The 20,424-nt window shown below is 37.6% G+C and overlaps 2 protein-coding genes across 2 annotated transcripts; one reads left to right on the top strand and one right to left on the bottom strand.

The window, feature by feature from the left end:
• Positions 1–6,265: 6,265 nt before the first annotated feature.
• On the bottom strand, positions 6,266–6,853 carry LOC143885121 (histone H4). Its single transcript, XM_077389127.1, has one exon. The coding sequence runs from the start codon at positions 6,761–6,763 to the stop codon at positions 6,452–6,454; it is 312 nt and encodes a 103-aa protein (XP_077245242.1). The 5' UTR covers positions 6,764–6,853; the 3' UTR covers positions 6,266–6,451.
• A 4,364-nt stretch (positions 6,854–11,217) lies between these two features.
• On the top strand, positions 11,218–18,770 carry LOC143885128 (uncharacterized). Its single transcript, XM_077389139.1, has 3 exons — positions 11,218–11,431; positions 15,814–16,105; positions 18,328–18,770. The coding sequence occupies exons 2-3, from the start codon at positions 15,823–15,825 to the stop codon at positions 18,579–18,581; spliced, it is 537 nt and encodes a 178-aa protein (XP_077245254.1). The 5' UTR covers positions 11,218–11,431; positions 15,814–15,822; the 3' UTR covers positions 18,582–18,770.
• Positions 18,771–20,424: the final 1,654 nt, after the last annotated feature.

Here is a 20,424-nt window from a genome sequence, read left to right on the forward strand (position 1 = left end):
CTAGAACCACGATGGAACCACCATTTACACCTCGGAACCACTAGGGAACCCCATTTACACCCCGGAACCACTAAGGAATCACATTTTATACCTCAGAACCACTAGGGAACCACATTTTATACCCCAAAACCACTAGGGAACCACATTTTATACCCCGGAACCACTAGGATTCACATTTTATACCCCGAAACCACTAGGGAACCACATTTTATGCCCCGGAACCACTAGGGAACCACATTTTTTGGCACGGAACCACTAAGGAACCGCATTTTATATCTCGGAACCATTAGGGAAGTGAGCTAAAAAGGTGATAGGGTAGGTGGAAATGCATAGGGAAGTGAGCTAAAAAGGTGAAGGGAAAAAGAGAAGGGAGGGTATTCTTGTCCTTTGGGATTTCTAAAAGCACTGACAGCCCCTATTTCACAAATAAATAGAACGTACCATTCCTTGATAATTTAACCAAAACTTTGCATTTTTCTAACAATTTTTCCTTTTTCTTATTCTACTAAGATTTTTTTATTTTTTTATTTTTCTATTTTTATTATTTCCACTACTATTTTCCAGATTATGTTCATTTTAATATTTCCTCTTCCCCTTCTTGTTATTCTTTAATAAATCTAAACAAAAAAATTGAGGAAGAAGAAGAAAATTTAAAAAAATATTAAAATAATAAAAAGAAAAAGATAATAAACAATAAAAAAAAAGAAAAGAACAACAGCAAGAGAAAAAAAAATAAAACCTAATAATTAATTCATTAAAATCATAGAAGAACACAATGATATTTTATACTTTTTCTCATCGTCCCCCTTTCTTGATTTTTAGGCTACTTTTTTATTTTTATTTTCTATTTTCTATTTTCTTCTTCACCTTCTTCTTCTTTGATAAAAACGATGAGAAACTGTGTAATATATCAAGTTAGTGTATGTATTGTGTCAAGTTATTGGAAGAATCATTTATGGGTATTATATTTCTACCAAGCTGGCAACCATTAAAAACGGTAAAATAACAACACAAAACAACCCGTGGTATATTATGTATTTTACAAAAATAGTGTTACTATTATTCTTTAGTAATGGATGAATCATTTAAAGGTACCATGCTTCAACTGATTCGACGACAACTAAGAAGAACTGGATTTAAAAAAAAAAAAAAAAACATAGTCGGACGACAGAGTTGTATTTAACTTTCCAAGTTAATGAGTGTGTTCTTCCAAGGTATTGTGGGTTGTTTAAGGATAAATTACACACTGTGGACCCGCGATATCGAGGAAGGTGAGGGAGGAGCCCCCAGCAGCCTCTAAGATCTCTACATGTGAAGGAGAGCTCTACCAAGGAACTCTCGAAAGAGTGCCCCCACAGCATGAGTGGCAATGTATATGAGATACCTGTTAATTCGGGGACTAGCCCGGAACCAAGACGTAACTAAAATAACTCAGAGTCGCCATCCATGGATAGGCCATGGAACTAAAAGTCTACTATGTGCAATAGATAAAGTCCAAAGATATAATTTGGGTTTGTGCCTGGTGACGAATGAGGAAGGTCCGAAAAGCACCCCCATCCGCCCGAGTACAAGCACTCGGTCTCTTATGCCATTTTCATTAACGTTGAAGAGGTTTGGGCGAAAATCATATGAAATAGGAATAGATATCCCCGTGAGTACGTCTACCTAAGCATACATGATCCGGAGATGAATAAAAGAAAATAAACATCCAAGTCCTAACTCATCACATCTAATCCTAACTCATCACATCTAAGTAAGCGGTAAACATACGCTTACACATCTACAATTAAGCAGATATAATAAACTGGAATAAGAAAGAATGCAATATAAAAGCAACAACTAAGCAATATAATCAAAAGATAATAAGCTGGAAAGCAGTAAAATACTACAGTTAAGCATGTGAATAAGCAATGAACTGGATAAAACAATCATACAAATGCTACAGCTAAGCATGTAATCACCTAATAGTAATAATCACTCAAAAATGTCAGAGGAAAGCACACTAGCATGTACCTATACATCTCATCATAACAAGCTACACAGCCAAAATCACACAAGAGATGTATCTAAAGAGGAAAAAAACATATAAACAATTACCATATCACAAACTCCTAAAACTCTAACTCTAATTATTTTTCGGGCCCGAATCTTCAGATGATTTGATGTTCATCCAAAGCCGCCTACGTATCCCCGCCTCTACACGAATCAATGCCACGTAGTTCTCGCACCTATTCTAAACTACAATGCATAACACCTCTAGGACTGCTATCTTAGACTCGATCAACTAGACTCGACTAGTTTTTAAAGCTTCTTGTACGATTACTTAAGTTCAAGTGGATTATGGATTTTAAGACACCCTATATGCCCTAACTAAATATAAGTTTTTTGCCCTAAACTAATGCAGGTAGTTTCAATATCCTATGTGCGACTAGGCTGTGTTTCCTGAGGAAAACAATGAGATCACTAACGCATCATAATCTAGTCATCTGTCAGCGAAGAGTATCGTGAGGCGTAACAAACTCCTAACTCTAAAGCACTCAAAACGTCTAGGACAGACTCCTAACTCTAGAAGAAGATCTTTTCGAAAACAGGTGTAAAAGATTTGTTTGAAGAATCTTGTATTTTTTAAATGATTGAAATGATTTATTTTTAAAGGTTTGACTGGACCTGGGATAAGGATCCTAGGCTGCCTACATACTCCGTGAAAGGAGATCAAGCCAACGTAGTTCGGAAATAAATTTCCCTACTACTCTCCTAATGACTCATATCTTTTCAGATGTTTCGATGTTTCATGTCTTTCAATATTTTTTGTTGTTTTAAGGCTTTTAATGTTTTTGTTGCTTTTCATGTCTGTCATTATTTTTTTGAATTTTTAAGATGTTTTCACCCTTTCAGTTAAGGAAACCCATAAGACAACACCCCGCGATCCACAGCATGGGGGAGTGTCAACACTAAGGACAGAGTCGTTAGAAGTAAAGGGTATACTCATATCTAAGGAACAGACTCCTAAAGAAAAGGACAGACTCATATACTTTATAAGGGGCAGGACAGACTCCTGAACTATGCAAAATTAGGACAGACTCCAAAACTCTGCAAGGGTATGACAGAATCCTATGACTCTATAAGGGTAGGACAGAATCCTATGACTCGATGACAGTAGGACAAACTCATAAGGTGGGACAGACTCCTAAGGTAGGACTGACTCCTAAACTAGCGGGTAGACTCCTAAAGCTATCAGACAGCTACCTAATCTATAGACTTTAAGGGGAGTGCAAACGAGACAAGGTATGTCTCCTAAAACAAGAGAATAATTGAGGCTAATGAGACAAAGCATATCTCCAAAGTAAAGAGAAAACAACTACTTCTAATGAGACAAGGTATGTCTCCTATGAGGGCTCCAAGTAACCTTATCATTGCCCTTGCAATGATAAATAGGGTAAGGCAACTAAAAGACTAAATTAGTCTTCTACTAATAGGGGTCCAAGTTGGGGTACAACTTAGAGAGGGTTCTATAAATGAGGCCAAGCATGCCTCCTATGAGTAACTTTCTAATGTAACTGAGCTTGCCTCCAGACATCTTTTAGTTAATCATTTCTATATCTTTCATTTCAGTTTTGATTTTCACTTGCATACATTTAACATTTTTACATCACAAAATATTACACAAAACATGAAATTCAAGGCATCCAAACATAGCAAGACTCAAAATAATTAACCTAAGCATGAGTGAAAGCCTATAACATGTATAATATTAGAAACTAAACTCAAAACATTCAAAGCATTTCATCTCATCCATGACGAACTAGGTTAAACATGAATCAAGCATCAAAAGCACGCATTTGCATTATACATGAAAGCTGAAAATTTGTATTGAAAATTACACTATCCAAATGGCAAAACTAGCAAAAGTGATACACATAACAGTTGTAAGGTACACATCATGAAACATTTAATTAGTTATGCACTTTGGCCGGTTCTACCGGAAGTGGTCGAAAAACGGCCATCTTTGTGCTGATTTCAGATTTCATTTATGCAGTTTTGTTTTGAAAAGTTCCAATTTTATTTTCAAAACAGGAAACTAAAACACATTTTTAAGAAAAGTGTTCAACACCAAAGTTTCAGGAAATTTATTGAGAAAAACTTTCCTAGTTGACAACTCCGGCTGGATCTGACCGGAAAACGGCCATCTCCAGTCAAGCCACAAGTTGGAAATATGATATTTTTTGCTGAAATCTTAAAAACGTCATAACTTTTTCATTCCTTGTCCAAATTAGGGCTATGGTATGTCAAATTGAAGGTATTGAAAAGCTCTACAACTTTCAGCATATCACTTTTACAAATTCTAACCGAAATTTAGTGAAAAAGCACAAATACAAATCTGGACAGCATGTATTTTTTAAGTTTTCAATATTTTACAACAGCATTTCACATCAAAACCCTAGATCTATCATGGATTTCATTATATATTCACATCACACACATATTAATGCATATTTTTGAATTCCAAAGCTTAACACATCAGATCTAAAGATTTTCACAAAAATCATTAAAGAATTCACCATTTTAACATAAATTTTCAGCTAAAATTTTAAAATTGGCATAACTTCTTCGTTTTTTGTCCAAGTTTGGGCCATTATACGCCAAATCGAAGATCTCAACGAGATCTACACCTTCGCGCAAGAAATTTTTATGAATTTCAACTAAAAATTGATGAAAATGACAAAAATGATGCTGGACAGCACCTACTTTTGCTATTTTCACATCGAAATTCAACTAGAACTCAAAATCTGAGGTGAATTGCTTTAGATCTTTATATGCATCAGGATAGCTTAAGTGCACACCCCAAGAGTGGAGTACTTGAGACATTAGTCGAAGCTCAAATTTGTACATTGGTTCATCATGTGGGGGCAAGGTATTAAATTTCGGTTTTGGGGGTAGTTTCGATCCTCACCAAAACCTAAATTTTCGGCTGAAATTTCAAAATTTCGGAGGAAATCCATGAAATAAGATAATATAATATTTTATTTCGTAGAAAATTTCAACCGAATTACAGTAATTTTGGCTGAAATTTTGGGAAAGAATTATTTAACGAAAAAAAAATCTAATTTTTGGGTGAAGTCCCTAAAATTTCAGCTGAAATTTATGACATAACAAAATTTCAACTGAAATTTGTACCGTTTCGTGTATACCCAATTTTGGTTTCATTCTTGACCAAATCCTGAAATTTATGATTTCAGTCGAAATTTAAAACCTTATGTGGGGGCGATACTTGTGATAACTTCTGATTCATCCTCGACTCAATCGATAAGTCACTACTTACCATTAATTTCTCTTCGAGTATATTACTGCTATAATCTGAAATCGTACAATTTTCTATAATAATAGAATGCTGAAATAAATCTGAAATCAAAATATCAACAAAAAATTTGACAAATTAATAAGTGGTAAAAAAAAATGTTAAATTAAAAAAAAAAGGTTAAATCTTAAGTTAAATAGGCAAAATTTCTATTTAAAACAACAAAAAAGGATAATTTTGTGTTTAAATAAACAAAATTTTCTTTTTTGGTGATTATCACCTAATTTAAGCCTGTTCGTTTCAAAATTTCTTCACTAGATCAATTTTTACCAATTTAAACATTTCTCCCAATCTAGGTTAGAGTTTGTTAGAATTAAACCAATATTGATTGATTTAACTAATTCTTCTCCAAATTATTCACATTTTGTTAAACTAAGACACAAATTCTTCCCCTTTGTGCTCTTCCTCTCCCTTTTTCTTGTATAGCTTAACTTAACTGCAAGATTTTCATCCTCTGAACCCATCGGAGTGGTGCTAGAATATGTGAGGTATCACTGTTGGTTTGGGTTGAGAGTCACCGTTGGATGATCTTGGTGGAGTTTAGGCAAGTTGGTTATATGGGGGTAATCTAGATAAATTAGGCACCCTGATTAGTTTAGCAATTAGGTTAGATTAGAATGATACAATCTTTATATCTTTCCCTAATTATTCCTTGTTTTTCTATGTTTATGTTTGGACTCTTCTGTTATGTGGACAGGTGTCGCCGTGGTGCCCACATGTACCATAATATCCAAGTAAGGGGAAACGATATATTCTCCCTTTTTCTACTTGGGACAGCCCTCTCTAGTGTAAAGGAGTTGTCAAAAATACTCTATAGATGGCTGTCCCAAGTAAAAAGGGGGTAGGGATTGTTCTAAATAATAAAAGCCAAGGTGGGTTTATCGAGTAAAAAAAATATAAGAACAAATCTGAAAGAGAAATCACTCGTTTTGTTTCAATCATAAGAAACCATACAGCTTTGTTTCTCTTCCATCAGACCCATCAAACCAAAAGAAGCACAAAATTTACACAAAGCAAAAAAACCCTAACCCTAACCCTAAAACCCAAGACGCCACTTGTTTTTTTTCTTGACAGCAAGACTTTAACACAAGAACCCTAACCGCCAAACCCATAAAGGGTTCGACCCTGCCTTTTAAGAGCATAGACGACATCCATGGCAGTCACTGTTTTGCGGCGAGCATGCTCAGTGTAAGTAACAGCATCACGAATAACATTCTCCAAGAAGATCTTAAGAACACCCCTTGTCTCCTCATAGATGAGACCACTAATCCTCTTTACACCACCCCTTCTCGCCAATCGCCGGATCGCCGGCTTCGTAATGCCCTGAATGTTGTCCCGGAGAACTTTCCGGTGACGCTTCGCCCCTCCTTTGCCCAAACCCTTTCCTCCCTTTCCTCGCCCAGACATTGTTGAAAAATAGAGATGATTCTTCTTTTCTTTTCTTTTCTAAGAAGAGAGAGAGAGAGGGAGGGAGAATGATGATTTGAAATAGTGGGTGGCGGGTAAATTTATAGAGGAGTGGGTACGTCTGTACGAGCTCTTGGCGGGTAGGCCGTTGATTATTTGGATCGATGGACGGTAGAGATTTATATGCGCCACGGATCGATGACGTGGCAAGTGAAAGTTGAAATTTTAGTGGAGGTTGTGTTTGTTTCGGATTTGATTTTTGAAATGGAAAGGTATGGTGAATGCCCCGCCCCCGCCATATATTTAGCAAATTTCGGATAAGCGAGGCGTTGTGGGGCCTAGCACTTAATACCTTCCATTGTTTTGCATTTTTGTGGGCCCACGCTGTACAAAGGCCAAGGAGTCTTGATTTATTACACCTTGGAAGATTTCTGGAATCTACTCTGGTACGCAAATATGTGTTGTGCGCCGGTACTTGAAAAGTACTGTGGAGCTCACTTCATAGGGTGATCCAAACCGTTCATTTGTTAGAAATAGGTTGTACCCTGAAATTTATCTCCATAGGATGATGCTAACCCTCCAATCTATAGAGGTTTCCATAATTGTCCAAGTCCCTCTACAGATTGGAGGGTTATGATCATCCAGCGGAAATGAGGTTGGGGTTACACTTTACAGATTGTGGGCCAACAAATGAATCATTTTGGATTATCTTATGAAGTGGGCCTACAGTACTTTTTGAAAAAATATTGGATTTCACATGCGCACGCTGTATAAAATCTCTTCGGTGAGACTGTTGGGGGTTCCACACCATAGCAAACGATCGCACAAGTGAACGGATGTGGTAAGGGCTTACTTAGATCCTCACAGGTGGCATTAGAGCTAAGGTTGGAGTGATCATTGTTGGTTTGAGCATTACAAAAATAAATGTTTTACAGGCAGTCATTCAAATTCCCCGGTATTTGAGTTTTTTTATCGACAGCCATTCAAATCCGCCGGTATATGCCCCCGATAAAACATAGTTATCTTGTAGTGGCGGTTGGAGTGATCATGGGTGTCATTGTTAGATCACAGTTAGAGTGATTGTCAGATGTGAAAAGATTGCTCGAGTTATTCTCGCTTCACATCGAGTGTGATCTGATGTGATAATAAAATTGAGTTCTACTTAGTTCAACATCGACAAGTTTTACGGAAATGACAGTTTCACTCTTGGCATATGAGGCCAAAGGACATCCTTATTCAACAAGGCCCAGCTACGAGATACCAAGTGCAGTAGATTATATTCTCTAGCTGGGGACATGATGACTAGTCTTCGTAAGTACTATATGAATGGCTGGAAACATCGCACGGATGACAAGTACTTGCATAAGGTCTCTTTCGCAGATGGTTCAGAGATTGATTTCTATGTTGGAGACAATGGTAAGGAGGTGACAGCTTCTGTGATGGAGAGCACGGATTCTAATATGAGATATTATAAATATTAGGTGATTTTAGAGAGGAGTTCGGAAATTGATTGGAGGGGTCTTGTTCATGATGAACTTACGGACCAAATCACCAGGGGCAGAGGCACATATAGCATGAGGGGGGCCATGGACCCCCCATGACTTACAAAACTCCTTTATGTTGCATGGACGTGCATGCATGCTTTAGGTAGTTTAGTGGTCATGGCCCCCCAATGCCAATGCAGCCAAGTGTAAATTAGTCCGGCTCCCCCCAAGTTTAAATTCCTGGCTCCGCCACTGCAAATCACTATGAGTAGACTCGTTCTAATATTGATTGTTTTCATCTACTAGATGACTGTTCTGCAAGTTGCGCATGTGCCAAGTATATTTGAAATAGTTATCATGTGTTACTTCGCACATAGACTTTCTTTACACTCAAAGAGTGCTCATGATACGCAGTATCGTATGTTCCGTGTATGGAACTACCAGTTTGTATGCTATATGCCAATATGACTTGGATGAGTCACGGATATGCATTTGGGGCATAGTTTCGTTCGAGTATGATGCAACAGTTGTGGCTCTTTATGGGACAAGATTGAATCTGGATGGACTGCCATAGGCTAGGGGAGACTTTCACCGAGTCTAAGAAGGGTCTCGGTTGAAGCCGCAATTACTGTCTCTCACGCAATGCCTTCGAGAGCATGATCTCTCGGAATTCCCTCGACGGTGAGATCTTCTACGAGTATAGTGGGGATCTAGCTCGCCGCAGTATTGTGGGCAGTTTCATTGACTATGTAGACTAGCAGTCTAGTCTCACCATGCCAATCACAGCTTACGGGCATGTGATTCCAATTTATTTCGTACCAGTTTTATCTGGCCAGTTTTTGTTATGCCAGTACTTTCGTGATGTTTGTTGTTATTCAGAACTTGTCTATCTCATTGGGTTTTGGCTATTCCTATTTATATATTTACGTGCGGCGAACATTAGTTTCATGGAATTTGAGAGTGAGTAAGGCAAATCTTGGGATTCATAGTTGATTATTTTAGAGACAGCAATGGACTTTAAACATTCCATCTACGTTATAATTCTTATAGTCCGACTGGAAGATTAACCTTGGCTTCCACAATTACCTTTTTTTTTTTTTTTCTGAAAGTTAACCATTCATGTTTATGAGAATAGTTAATTTAGTTATGCTCTGTTTACTACCCACTTTTGCAATGCCTTGCATATTCTTGATTTTTGATCATCAATATGAGATTCTCCTGCTCTCAATATCTTGAGTTTTTTACGGTAAATCAATTAGTATGGCTTAGGATCATCCCGTGGACACGTGGATAAGATTTTCGGGGCACAATCTACCTACCTTGGAGCCTAGTCCCCTTTTTTTCCCGGGTCACACCCTCTAGAGTGTTTATGAACTATGCCTACTCTTTTCGTTTAACACTTGGTGACCACGGGAAGAAAAGGGGGTGAATATATATCACTTCCCTGCTAAATGAAATGTTTGTATCTTCGAACAAGATAGGCCACTAGTAGACCTGGCAAGCGGGTGGGTCGGGCCAGGTCAACCCGCTGGTGTGGGTCACACGGGTCAGGTCACTTTTGCGGGTCAGAATTTAGGTGACCCGCGCGGCCCGCGGGTGGGCCGGGTCAACCCGCGGGTCACCCGCAAATTCAATCAGTTGTTTATTTTGAAGAGAATTTATATGATGGGTGGCCGTGAAAACACGTGAAGCCTAAAAAAGTAGGTACGGCCCACTTTTTTTAATGATCCAAACCGTTTATCTGTTTGGGCACAATGTAAATAGGTTGTACCCAAAAATCATTTCCATAGGATGATCCTAGCCCTCCGATCTGAACTGATCTGAATATGAAGATTTCCTAAAATCATTTATGGAATCTTCTTCAGATCGGAGGGTTAGGATCATCCTATGGAAATGATTTTTTGGGCACAACCTATTTACGTTGTGCCCAAAGAGATGAATGGTTTGGATCATAAAAAAAAGTGGATCGTACCTAGTTTTTTTGGACTTCACGTGTTTTCACAGCCACCCATCATATAAATTCTCTATTTTGAAAAATGTTATCACTAGATTTTGATGAGGGGGGTATGGCCGGCACCGTGGGATGATCCAAACCGTCCATTAGATGGCCCACAACCTAAATAGGTTGTGCCCCAAAAATCATTTCAATAGGTTGATCCTAACCCTCCGATCTATAGAGGGTTAGGATCAAAGTGATCAACCCTCTAACATTCAAATCGGAGGGTTGGGATCAACCTATGGTGCTAGCCACAACCTATTTATATTCTATGGTGTTCAGGCATCAAACCCTTAAAAAATAGATTAGCATGACAAAATCACTATCGTTTGCATTAGAAAAAAAAGCCATCTAACTAGATTAGCATAACAAAATCACCACCATTAAAAAAGCCAAGTGATCTACGGGTGCCCGCGGGTTGACCCGACCCGAATCGTGTTTTTGCGGGTTGGGCCACCCACGGATTAGTTTTGACGGGTCACTAAAACTCAGACCCGTGCCCGCAAATTTGCGCGCAGGTCGGGTCGACCTGCGGGCACGGGTCGCGTTTGCCAGGTCTAGTCACTAGACAGCCAAAAGCAGCTCTATGTTAGAGTGTGCCCTTCTTAGGCTTTTAGGCTCTTTAATTCTTGTATTGGCTTGCTGCCTTTGTTGCCCTTGTGGCCCCCCTTTGTATTTATCCTTTTCTTCTTAATATATTCTGGCAGGGGTCCTGCCACTAGACGGGGCCCCCTGATTTTTAAGTCTTAGGTCTCCTTATCATTTTCCTTGAAAAATAGGATTTGCCAAGCAATTTCGCCAAAGGGCTTTCTGCGAAATTGCCTAGCAAATCCCTTAGACAGAATAAAAACACGTGCAAATATCATTTCCTCACAACAGAAAAGCATTTTGGCATTGTTTCTTCTGGTCAGACGAGTCTGAATCCATACCGCGTACTGTTAACCGACTCGGTTTTCTCGTTTTCAGTTAATTACGCAAATCCAAACCGCCTTATTTTCAAATCCTCCTCTCATCTATTTTCGTACCCTAAAATCCCGTCTTTTCCTCCTCTATTTATATCCACATAGAGAAGAGAAGCCCGTAGTTAAAGGAATTTTTCTGAGTGTTTTTTTCTTTCCGGATATAGAAGGCCGTGGTTAAAGGAAATCTCAACTTTTTTTTTTCCTTCTCAATCTTAGGGTTTGTGAGGTAATATTTCTACTCCTAATTCGTTGTGTATTTTTTTTCTCTCTAGGGTTTCTTATTTCGTTGATTTGCATCTGTCTCGACATAGTTTGATTCGGATATCTACAAGTAATCTGATCTGCTTTTCTTGATTTAACTGTAAAATTCATGTTTTATTGTGGTTCTTGGATTCGAAGAATTCTGTGATTTTACAATTTCTATCTAGGTTTTTTAGTGGTTATTGATATACTGCATTCAACAAATAGATTGATAAGAGAGTTTCTTTCTTAGGATTGAGGTTTGTATGCTTAATGTCTCTGCTTTTTAGTTCTTTAATATTCTTTATTGATTTTCTTGATTGTAAAGGAGACTAATACGGATTTGGTAATGTTTCTATGGAGAAATCTGTTAAATCTGATTTTTTTTTTCTTCATTTTTTCTATGGTTATCACTTTTTCTTGATTTGTGATGTTGTCCGGTCGTTTTGTTTTTTTTTGCCCCCCTTTTCTTTGTGGATTTGTTTATACCTTTTCTTAGATTAATTAATATCCTGTTCGAGAGAGAGAGAGAGAGAGAGAGAGAGAGAGAGAGAGAGAGAGAGAGAGAGAGAAGGAGAAGGGGGAACATAGAATAGGTTCCCATCCCACTAATTTTTTTTAAATGAAAGGAATGTTACATAATTGTAAGAGCACCGATCATAAGCCATAATTCCCAAAAAGTCCTTATTTAAACACTATCTAGCAACATATCTATGGCATAACAATCTCCTTCAATTTGGGGTAAGATATTCTTCGCCCCAACTTTGAAAGAAAGTTATGAAATAGAGCTCTTCCCAAAGATTTGTGTCCTGTCGTTTTGAACATGGTTTTAGCATAAACCCATGCCTGATGTTGGGCATGGGTTGATTTCGATGCCTTTCTCTGCTTTTCTTTATGTCACTGTAAATCCATGGTTTTGGTGGTGTTTGGATTAGAAAATTCAGGAATTGCTGGGAGTTTCTATACAGATTTCCTCATTTGTATCTGTTTGATGGGAGATCTTTGAGTTTTACGGCTTTTAGAGAGTTTAATGCTTCTCAATCTGATTTTTATTCATGTAGTGTTACTATACTACTTCGGCTCGCGGGTCGATAAAATTTCTTTGCTAGGAATCAGCTTCTTTTTTTAATTAATGAATTAATGATTTTTTGGTGTGCCATTCTGTATATTTCTCTTCATCGAATTTATGTGCGTGTAGCTGTTTGTATTTAGGATTCTTTTTTCTGGTTTCATGGTTTCCTTGTTAATCAAGATTCTTGATGTGTAAATTCTTAAACTAAGAGTGGATCCGTGAAAATATCTTCTCAAATTCGATCATGTTATGGGGATTTTCTACATATAACGTGAATGTGGAGAAGTTTGTTTTTTGTAATGTGCTCGTTGGGGTGCTTGTTTTTTATTTGCAAGTTCATCTTCAGCTGGGGTTTTATAATTTTCTACCAAAGCCTATAATTGTGAGCTCTGGGAGCTGGCATATGAATTAAGGTACAAAATGTCGTTGGTTAGCATGGCTCCCAAAATGCACTTCTTATTCAAAACCCGCAATTCTTCACCTGTCAATGACAGAGCAAAAGAATAATTACGGAAAAGAGGAAGTTTAAGTCGAGTGGAGAAAGGGAAAACAAGAAGATAAGAAAAAGGATCATCCATCTATTAAAAATTTAGGCAATACGATCAGAAAATAAAGTTAAGAGGAGGTGGTTGCCTAAGCCACAGGAAGGCTTTATAAATACATTATCTTGTGTAATTGCCTAATCTTCGGTTGCCTAGCACCAGAGGTAAGTTGCTTGTTGATAGCTATCTCAGAAAACTATGATACTATTCTGTTCTTGATGATATACCTTGACACCACATCAGTATAGAGGCATATAACATTCTAGGTGGTCTTGCAAAAAATCATTAGTCTTATATTGAGAATCTTTAGTTGTGATGGAAAATACTACAAGTGCTAGGAGAATAATCCAACAGTCCAAGGTGAGGAGGAGGGTCAAAGAGAGCAATGAGAGAGGAAGAAGGGGCTGTTGTCTAAGGCCTATGGCCTATGGTCTGTTGTAGTGGCCGACAGTCCCTGGACTGCAAACATGGCAGGGAACAACAAAGAAGGCGTAGGAAAGTAGAGAGGAGGATAAGGGAAAGGAAAGAATGGGGGTCGAAAGATGACTGGGCAGTCGGGACTGTTATAAAGTTGTGTGACTGCACATACTTTTCATCCAAGTATTGGATATTGACTGTGGCTAGACTAGTGACATGGGGAACCACTGCAGTTTATTTCATGGAATTGTGTAAGTTAGCCATTTGCTGATTTTTTAGGATTTGTTTAATTTTGTTCTATGTGGCCCTATCTTTAAGCACATGAGTAGTGTTGTATCTAGTTTTTGGGAAAGGATTATTATGGTGATTGTTAAGGGCTAGGTTAGATTATATTGGAGCGGCTGAGATTAAGTAGGGGCTAGAGTGTTTAGACTTTAGATCCCCATTTATATAGCCCTTTTGAGGGAATATTATGGTTTCTTTCAATATGGTTAAACAAGATACCTTCCTAGAAGTTCATTGTGTATGGATTTTGCGGCTTCCTGGAGATAGAGACAAACAGCAAGGGAAGCTATCAATTAACAACGTACAAGTTATTGCTACGCAAGATGGTTTGCATGGCTTGCCATTCGAAGTATTTTGGATTTGGTGTTCAGATCAAATCCATACCCTTGGGGAGATCATGTTGAGGGATTTATGATACCCCCATGGAAGACAAAAGCAAAATTGCACAAAATCCTACTTGTATTCACCTACAGGATGATGAGTTGGAGTATGATGGAGAGGGGGAATCGTAAGCGTTGTCCAAACTACAATGATCATTTCAAATACGAGTTATAGTTTGATTTAGGATTCCATCTTCAACAAATGTATCAACAAGAGATCTCAAAATTTCTCAATGATTATGACAACTATTTGATAGAGTTGTTGAGGACATGGAATGAAGAGGATGATAACACCAGAGATTTGAAAGCTTTGGAAATCAAAATTTTCTGTGGGGTTAATGAAGAAAGTGAGACTATTGAATTTGTGGCTCTTAATTTTCCTGCAAATTTTCATTACAAGGGGAGATGGGATGTTCTGGAGATTTTATAATCAGAGAATTCCAAGATATGAAGATAATATATTGGAGCACTTAAAGGTTCGCAAGAGCCTCTGCTCAAAGCATTTAATGCATTGGAAAATATTCCGTTGATGCCTTCAACAAATTCGCTGAAGTTTGAGATGCTGAATTAGGAACATTCTGTCATCAATCTCACATAGAGAGCGGCAGCAACATTGCAAAAGTTCTGATTAAAATGCCTACTAGAACTGTTTGTATGATTCTGGAGAGAAAATCACACAAAATTCTCAATAGTCAAAAGAAAACGTCATTTTTGTTTACTCAATTGAATAACATGTATACGTATCGAAAGTCTTCTTTTGCAATCCTCATTTAAATGCTAGGCTACTTTTTCAGCCCCGAAATAACACGGATATAAATTAAGTCTCCAAAGTCCATTTTTAAGTTAATCGATCCGTGCAGAAATTTAGTGGCAGAATTGTGAATACTTGATTGAGTTCATTGACAAGAAAATTGTAGTTTGTATGCCTGTACTAAAAGATATGGTTATATTTTGGATATATTAACTTCAAATGCTTATTTTTCATGTGATGTAATTATTCTATTGGCAAAAATGGCTATGCTACTACTATGTTCTCTGCACTCTGCATTCATTAAGCAGTCCTATTTAGAGGCATTTGTTACACAATGAGACTCTTAGATGAAAATGTAGGCCAACCAACCTATTCGAAAATTCTTGACCACCAAAGAGCCCCTTCAGTGCCTGGCCATTCCTTCCATTTTCAAAAGAAAGCAGCAAAACCCTGTGAACAATACGAGATGTTGCTCAAGTTCACTCTGGTCCAGGAACTCCAACTGCAGTCATCCAAAAACCAGCATTGAGCTTGGTTAGCTCACTGTCTTAAGAGTCTCTCCAGCCACACTTTGGCAGTATCAGCTAAATTTTTGTCTTGCTTGCTAGCACATTGCCCCCTCTTAAAAGATGTATGTATGTGATAACTGATAATCTTTAGAGAGAGGTGTGACAATGCTTACTTATTAAATATTTCATACATTCACAAGCCTTTCTTTTGCAACTATTCCAAAATTAGTTACAGTAGTTCTTAAAATTATTCATCACCAGATTTATGCTCTAAAGAGATGGGGGGCCTCATTACTCAAATGTTGCTTGTTAGTAACATTGTAATATATTTTAGTCCATCTGATGAGATCCAGGTTTCTCTAAATGAGTTTTTCTTTACTTGGACTGATTTATCTGTCATTTTTTCTTACAGTGAAGAAGAATGGGAGGTGGGAAAGACAAGCATGATGGATCAGACACTAGTGATAAAGGACTTCTTTCAAATTTGACACACGGGCTTTCTGGATATCCTCCAGGGCATCAATCAGGGTATCCGCCACCACCTGGGGCATACCCTCCACAAGGTTATCCGCCACAAGGTTACCCACATGCAGGATATCCCCCACAAGGGTACCCGCCTGCAGGATATCCCCCAGCTGGATACCCGCCTGCTGGTTATCCCCCAGCTGGATACCCACCAGCAGGTTATCCTGGTCCATCCGCAGGTATGACATCTAAGTATTCTTAATACCCAATGTCACATTAGCCATTTGTGTTGTCGTAGTGAGCTTCACACTGTTATTTTACATCACGTTCGCCATTTGTATTTCCTGCTGCTGAGTTATTGGTTTACAGTTATAGAGTGATTGGAGCCAAGAAATAATCTGAAAAGTGGAGAAATGATTTGATGATTTCATATTTTGTTTAGATATGAATCTGCACTGCTCGCTCTCCATATTTTCCAATTGTTTAGGAAAACAAATGCTTTTTTGGTTTCATATTTTAGAAACTGCACTTGATTTCCAAGAAATGACCACACAACACATGATTTTTTTCTTTGGAAAACAATCAGAATTCTCCATGATTTTCTTTATAAAGACCATTAGCTTTTCGAGGAGTGTAGACTTGTCTCCCTATACTTTTTACTAGTGTGACAAACCCGTGCGCTGCACGGATTAAAAGTTACTTTAGAATGAAAAGATACCACATCGAATTCAAAGTTATCTAATTTTTTTTATACGTGGATGCCTAAGTAATGACCTACAATGACCTTTGATTCACGATAATATCTATCTAAATTAACCATAATCATATTAGTTGCTTCTAAATTATTGAAAAAAAAATCCTAAGAAAAAATTTCCATAGTAAATATTTTTCTCGTGCAAAGGTTTGAGTAAACTATTATTCCATGGAAAGAAAATACATAACAACCCCTAAGATAATAAAACATAAAACTTGAGGCAAATTGAGAAATAAAACGATTCTTTCCAGTGGTTATGTCAAGCAGCTATCGAATTCTCTTTTACAAATGCTTCTTCTTCTTTGTCCGAAACAAATCTACAGCAGTCCGGCCAATCCAAAGTTTTTTTTACATCAGTATGTGACTACCTTCCCAAGGCCCTGTTTGGATTGCAGGAATTTTCTCGAATTTTTACACGAAAAACATATAACTTGACCCAACCCCATTCAATTTTTACGGAAAATGTCCTTTGATTCACCGTAATATCTCTCTAAATTAACCATAATCATATTATTTTCCTTTAAATTATCGAAAATAAAAAAATCCTAAGAAAAATATTTTCATGAGAAATGTTTTTCTTGCGCAAAGGTTTGAGTAAACTATTATTCCATGGGAAAATATACACAACCTTCACCCCTAGTCAAGGCATATGACTAACTGATATCCACACTGTCATATTTTGATAATAGCACTGCTTTCTTTATTTAATACCTTTTTAATTATCTTTTAATAAATGTTACAATATTCAAAATCTGGTAGTGCGGATATCAAAATATCACCAAAATACTTCTTTTGTATATAGAACAACACAACACGTTAATCACTATTGAGTTTCACACATATTTTTCATAGTAAAAAAATTTGAGAAAAGAATTCGTTTTGACTGAAACCTTTGCGCTTATATTGAGAGATTTTAGGGAGAGAAGGAGGAGAGATTAGACCAAAGTAAATATAGGGGGAGAGATTTTAGGAGGGATAGTGAAGATATTTACTCTGAGTGGTGGAGAGAGAGAGAGAGAGATAGAGATTTTAGGAATATCTTTTCTAATTTAATTGCTGAGAGACTTTATTTTTGAGTGGTAACAATTTTATTTCAATAAAAGGATGTACAAACCCTCGGGGGACTGTCCACGTCAGCGTGAATAGTGAAACCCCCATCTTGCTATATTATAATAGATACCACATTGGCCTGGAATTAAGGATGTATTTAAAATGCTCAAGGCACTCTTTTTATCGTAAACAACTGTGAATTTGCTTGGTGACCAATAGTCAACATTAAACATGGTTTAAAACCTGTCAGACCATGCTACACGGATTCTTCTGAATGGGCAAAGCACTCGTGTCCGACAAGCGTAGGATTCCAATAATTCAGAATTCTTTGCGACACTTCTGGATCTCTTATATCCCTTTTTTTTCTTCACATTACTATCAAAACTTTACAATTACCTCATGTTTTCAATTTTATTCATCCTAAGAGAAATGTTTTTATATGGAAATAAAATATTATATTTACTTAACATATTCCAATGTTCAATATATTACTTGCTATAACCATGCTCTTATGTAAGTTAAAATTTGAGAATTGATTAAAATATTTTGGCAAATCCACGAATCTTTCTTTTTGAGATTTGCCGAACCCGACACTCATATGCAACATAGCTCATGACACATAAAACTTACAACCCAATGTTTTTATTCTATTTACAGGGCATGGACATGGTGGCATGGGGGCAATGCTAGCCGGGGGAGCTACCGCGGCTGCAGCTGCTTATGGAGCCCAACACCTCACACATGGTGCTCATAATATTGGGCATGGTGGCTACTACGGTGGGCATGGCGGAAACCATGGCGGCAAGTTCAAGCACGGTGGCAAGTTCAAGCACCACGGCAAGTTCAAACATGGAAAGTTTGGCAAGCATGGAAAGCATGGAGGAGGCAAGTTCTTCAAGAAGTGGAAATGAAGTCGTATTGCCACTCCACTCCACCCCACCCCAACCACACTTGCACCTCTTCTTTTAGTATCACCTCATTACTACTATTACTACTACTAGGACCTAATCAAGAACTATACTGATGCTTGTTATATTTCTTGATCTTCTGTTTAAGATGGTATTAATGCCTTGATTAGTTTTTCTTCTAGCTTTCTCTGACATTTTGTCCATGTATATATATGTGAATAAAGAACCTGGCCAGGTTAGAAAAAGCTGATTAAAAAACTGTTCCAAATGCAACAGTTTTTCACTGTTTAGCCTTGCCAATTTTTCTTAACGAGACATTTCTTATAGGTCCGTTTGGTTGCTACTGAAATAGTGTGCTTTCCTGGAAACAAATGTAAAATGACATCACATTTTCTCTTTCCCAGGGACATTTGGTTGCCATTTACTGTTCATACTACTTTCCTCTTCTGCAAGGGGGGCCTGTTTGGATGCACGTAATACAGAAGTAGAAGGAATACAGATTCCCATTTCTTTACTTTTCCTTTCCTCCTGATTTGAGACGTCAAACAGTGAAAAACTGTTGCATTTGGAAAATTTATAGCCGACAAAGACTGCAATGAGGAATAGTAAATGACAGCCAAACAAAGCTGGGAAATGGAAAATGTGTGCTTTTTACTTTGAATTTGGGTGCATCCAAACGTTTTTCCCCCTTCCAAATCAATAGGAAAAAAGGTTGGTCCTCTCTGGATTCTCTGCTAAAAATCTTTGAATATGGAGATGATATTTTCAACCCGCGCCCCCCGGGTTCTCTTGACCTGATTTGACGTGAAAAGTGGGCAACTTTATGTCAAATCACGTAATAAGGGGTGTGTGCAAGTACTGTGCGCGGGGGAGGGGGGGGGGGGGTGCGGGGGTAGATTTGTGTGAAAATATCATCACAACCCAAGCAGGTAGCCATTCAACCCAAGCAGGTAGCCATTCCATACCCCTGCTGAAACAACTCTAGTAATGGAATTCCTTTACATTTTACACTTTTCTAATTACTTCTTAGAGGCTCTTATAATTCCCCAAAAACTATCAACAGCGAATCTACATTTGATGAAGTTTGGAGTTTCATTACTAAAACAAGGGAGTGCAAATTATATAAATTTGTGTACCAATTTCTCGTATAAATAATGAGAACTGATATTCCCCCCCTGCTCGAGGATAAATTCACCCCCTTTAACGTGTTTCTCTGCCTTTAAAACTTAACGAATAATGGTTTCTCTGAGAATGAGTTGTTACCTGATTTTTTGAAGCCACATGGAGACTGAGAATGGTTACAGAAGATACCTTCAAGACAGAGAGTGCTGATATGTCTTGGAATAGAGAGATATCAGCACTGAGAATGGTTACAGCGAATATACATAAGATGATCTTAACCAACCGATCGAAGGGTTAGGATCATCCAGTGGAGATGATTTATGGGGTACATAATATTTATGTTGTGGCCCAACAAATGAACGGTTTGGATCATTCTATGAAGTGGGATCCAATGTACTTTTTGATAAATACTGGAATTCACAGTGCACAAACTATATAAAATCTCTATACAAGAAAAAAAAAAAACAGGTGCATAACTTTGCAAGAGAAAGGGTTAAAACAGATAGTAACCAATGTAAGCTGCCATTCTTGGGAAAAAATGATAGCCCATTAAGCAATAACACTAATGTGATGCACAGAACACAAACACACCATTCATCTCATCAAATGCTTTTGTACATTCCCGAAATTTGAACGCAGTAAGCACATGTAACTCACATCACCATAAGAACCAACAGAATAAAATCTATACAAAACTATTTTACATATGAGATGAATTTTTTTT

Source organism: Tasmannia lanceolata, unplaced genomic scaffold (genome assembly GCF_043159265.1).
Source record: "Tasmannia lanceolata isolate RefF3 unplaced genomic scaffold, GAP_Taslan_0.1 ptg000002l, whole genome shotgun sequence".
NCBI classification, from domain to species: Eukaryota; Viridiplantae; Streptophyta; class Magnoliopsida; order Canellales; family Winteraceae; genus Tasmannia; species Tasmannia lanceolata.